Source organism: Nestor notabilis, unplaced genomic scaffold, assembly GCF_000696875.1.
Source record: "Nestor notabilis isolate BGI_N333 unplaced genomic scaffold, ASM69687v1 scaffold30247, whole genome shotgun sequence".
Classification (NCBI taxonomy): Eukaryota; Metazoa; Chordata; class Aves; order Psittaciformes; family Psittacidae; genus Nestor; species Nestor notabilis.
In genome coordinates, this window is record NW_009937366.1 from 1 (window position 1) to 882 (window position 882).

Here is an 882-nt window from a genome sequence, read left to right on the forward strand (position 1 = left end):
GGGAATGGGGTTGGGGGTGGGAGTAGGGTTGGGAATGGGAATGAGAATGGGAATGGGAGTGGGAATGGAAAGGGGAAAGGGAGTGGGAATGGGAAAGAGAATAGGAATGGAAATGGGAGTGACAATGGGGTTGGGAATAAGAATGGGAATGGGAGTAGGAATGAGAATGGAAAAAAGAATGGGATTGGAAGTGGGAATGGGGTTGGGGGTGGGAGTAGGGTTGGGAATGGGAATGAGAACGGGAATGGGAATAAGAATGGGAACGGGAGTAGGAATGGGAACGGAAAAGGGAATGGCATTGGAAGCGGGGATGGGGGTGGGGGGGGGGGGAGGGGGGGGGAAAGACATTAAAGCCTCATGGGAGAAACCACTATACAAATAACTAAGCGAAATCATTTGCATGCATATAGTAGGGAGGGAGTAGGGATGGGAGTGGGAATGAGAGTGGGAATGGGAGTGGAGATGGGGGTGGGAGTGAGGGTGAGAATAGGAATGGGAGTGGGAGTGAGAAAAGGAACGGGGATGGGTACGGTAATAAAAGTGGGAGTGGGAGGAAGAATGGGAGTGGGAATGGGAACAGGAGTGGGAGTAGGAAGGTGAATGGAAGTGGGAATGAGAATGGGAGTGGGAATGGGAAGGGGAAAAGGAGTGGGAAGGGGAACGGGAATGGGAACGCCGCGCTATGGGGCAGGAGGGCTCAGGGCTCTTACCTGCACTGGAAGGAGGAGCTGGCTCGGCCCCTGGCTCCGCAGTGGGACACGGCTCCGGCTCCTGCGGGATCTGATCTGCGGGGACGGGAGGGAGGGATGGATCCGGCACCGGGAGCACCGGGAATGCCGCCGGGCAGAGCCGGCCCCGGGAGCCCGGGATTTACCGGGAGGC

At 57.0% G+C, this 882-nt stretch overlaps 1 protein-coding gene across 1 annotated transcript; it reads right to left on the reverse strand.

The window, feature by feature from the left end:
* Window positions 1–392: 392 nt before the first annotated feature.
* On the reverse strand, window positions 393–680 carry LOC104409031 (tetra-peptide repeat homeobox protein 1-like; the record flags this gene model as incomplete). Its single annotated transcript, XM_010018804.1, has 1 exon — window positions 393–680. A coding segment is annotated over one exon (288 nt), but the record flags the coding sequence as incomplete, so codon positions are not given.
* Between the last annotated feature and the right edge of the window lie 202 nt (window positions 681–882).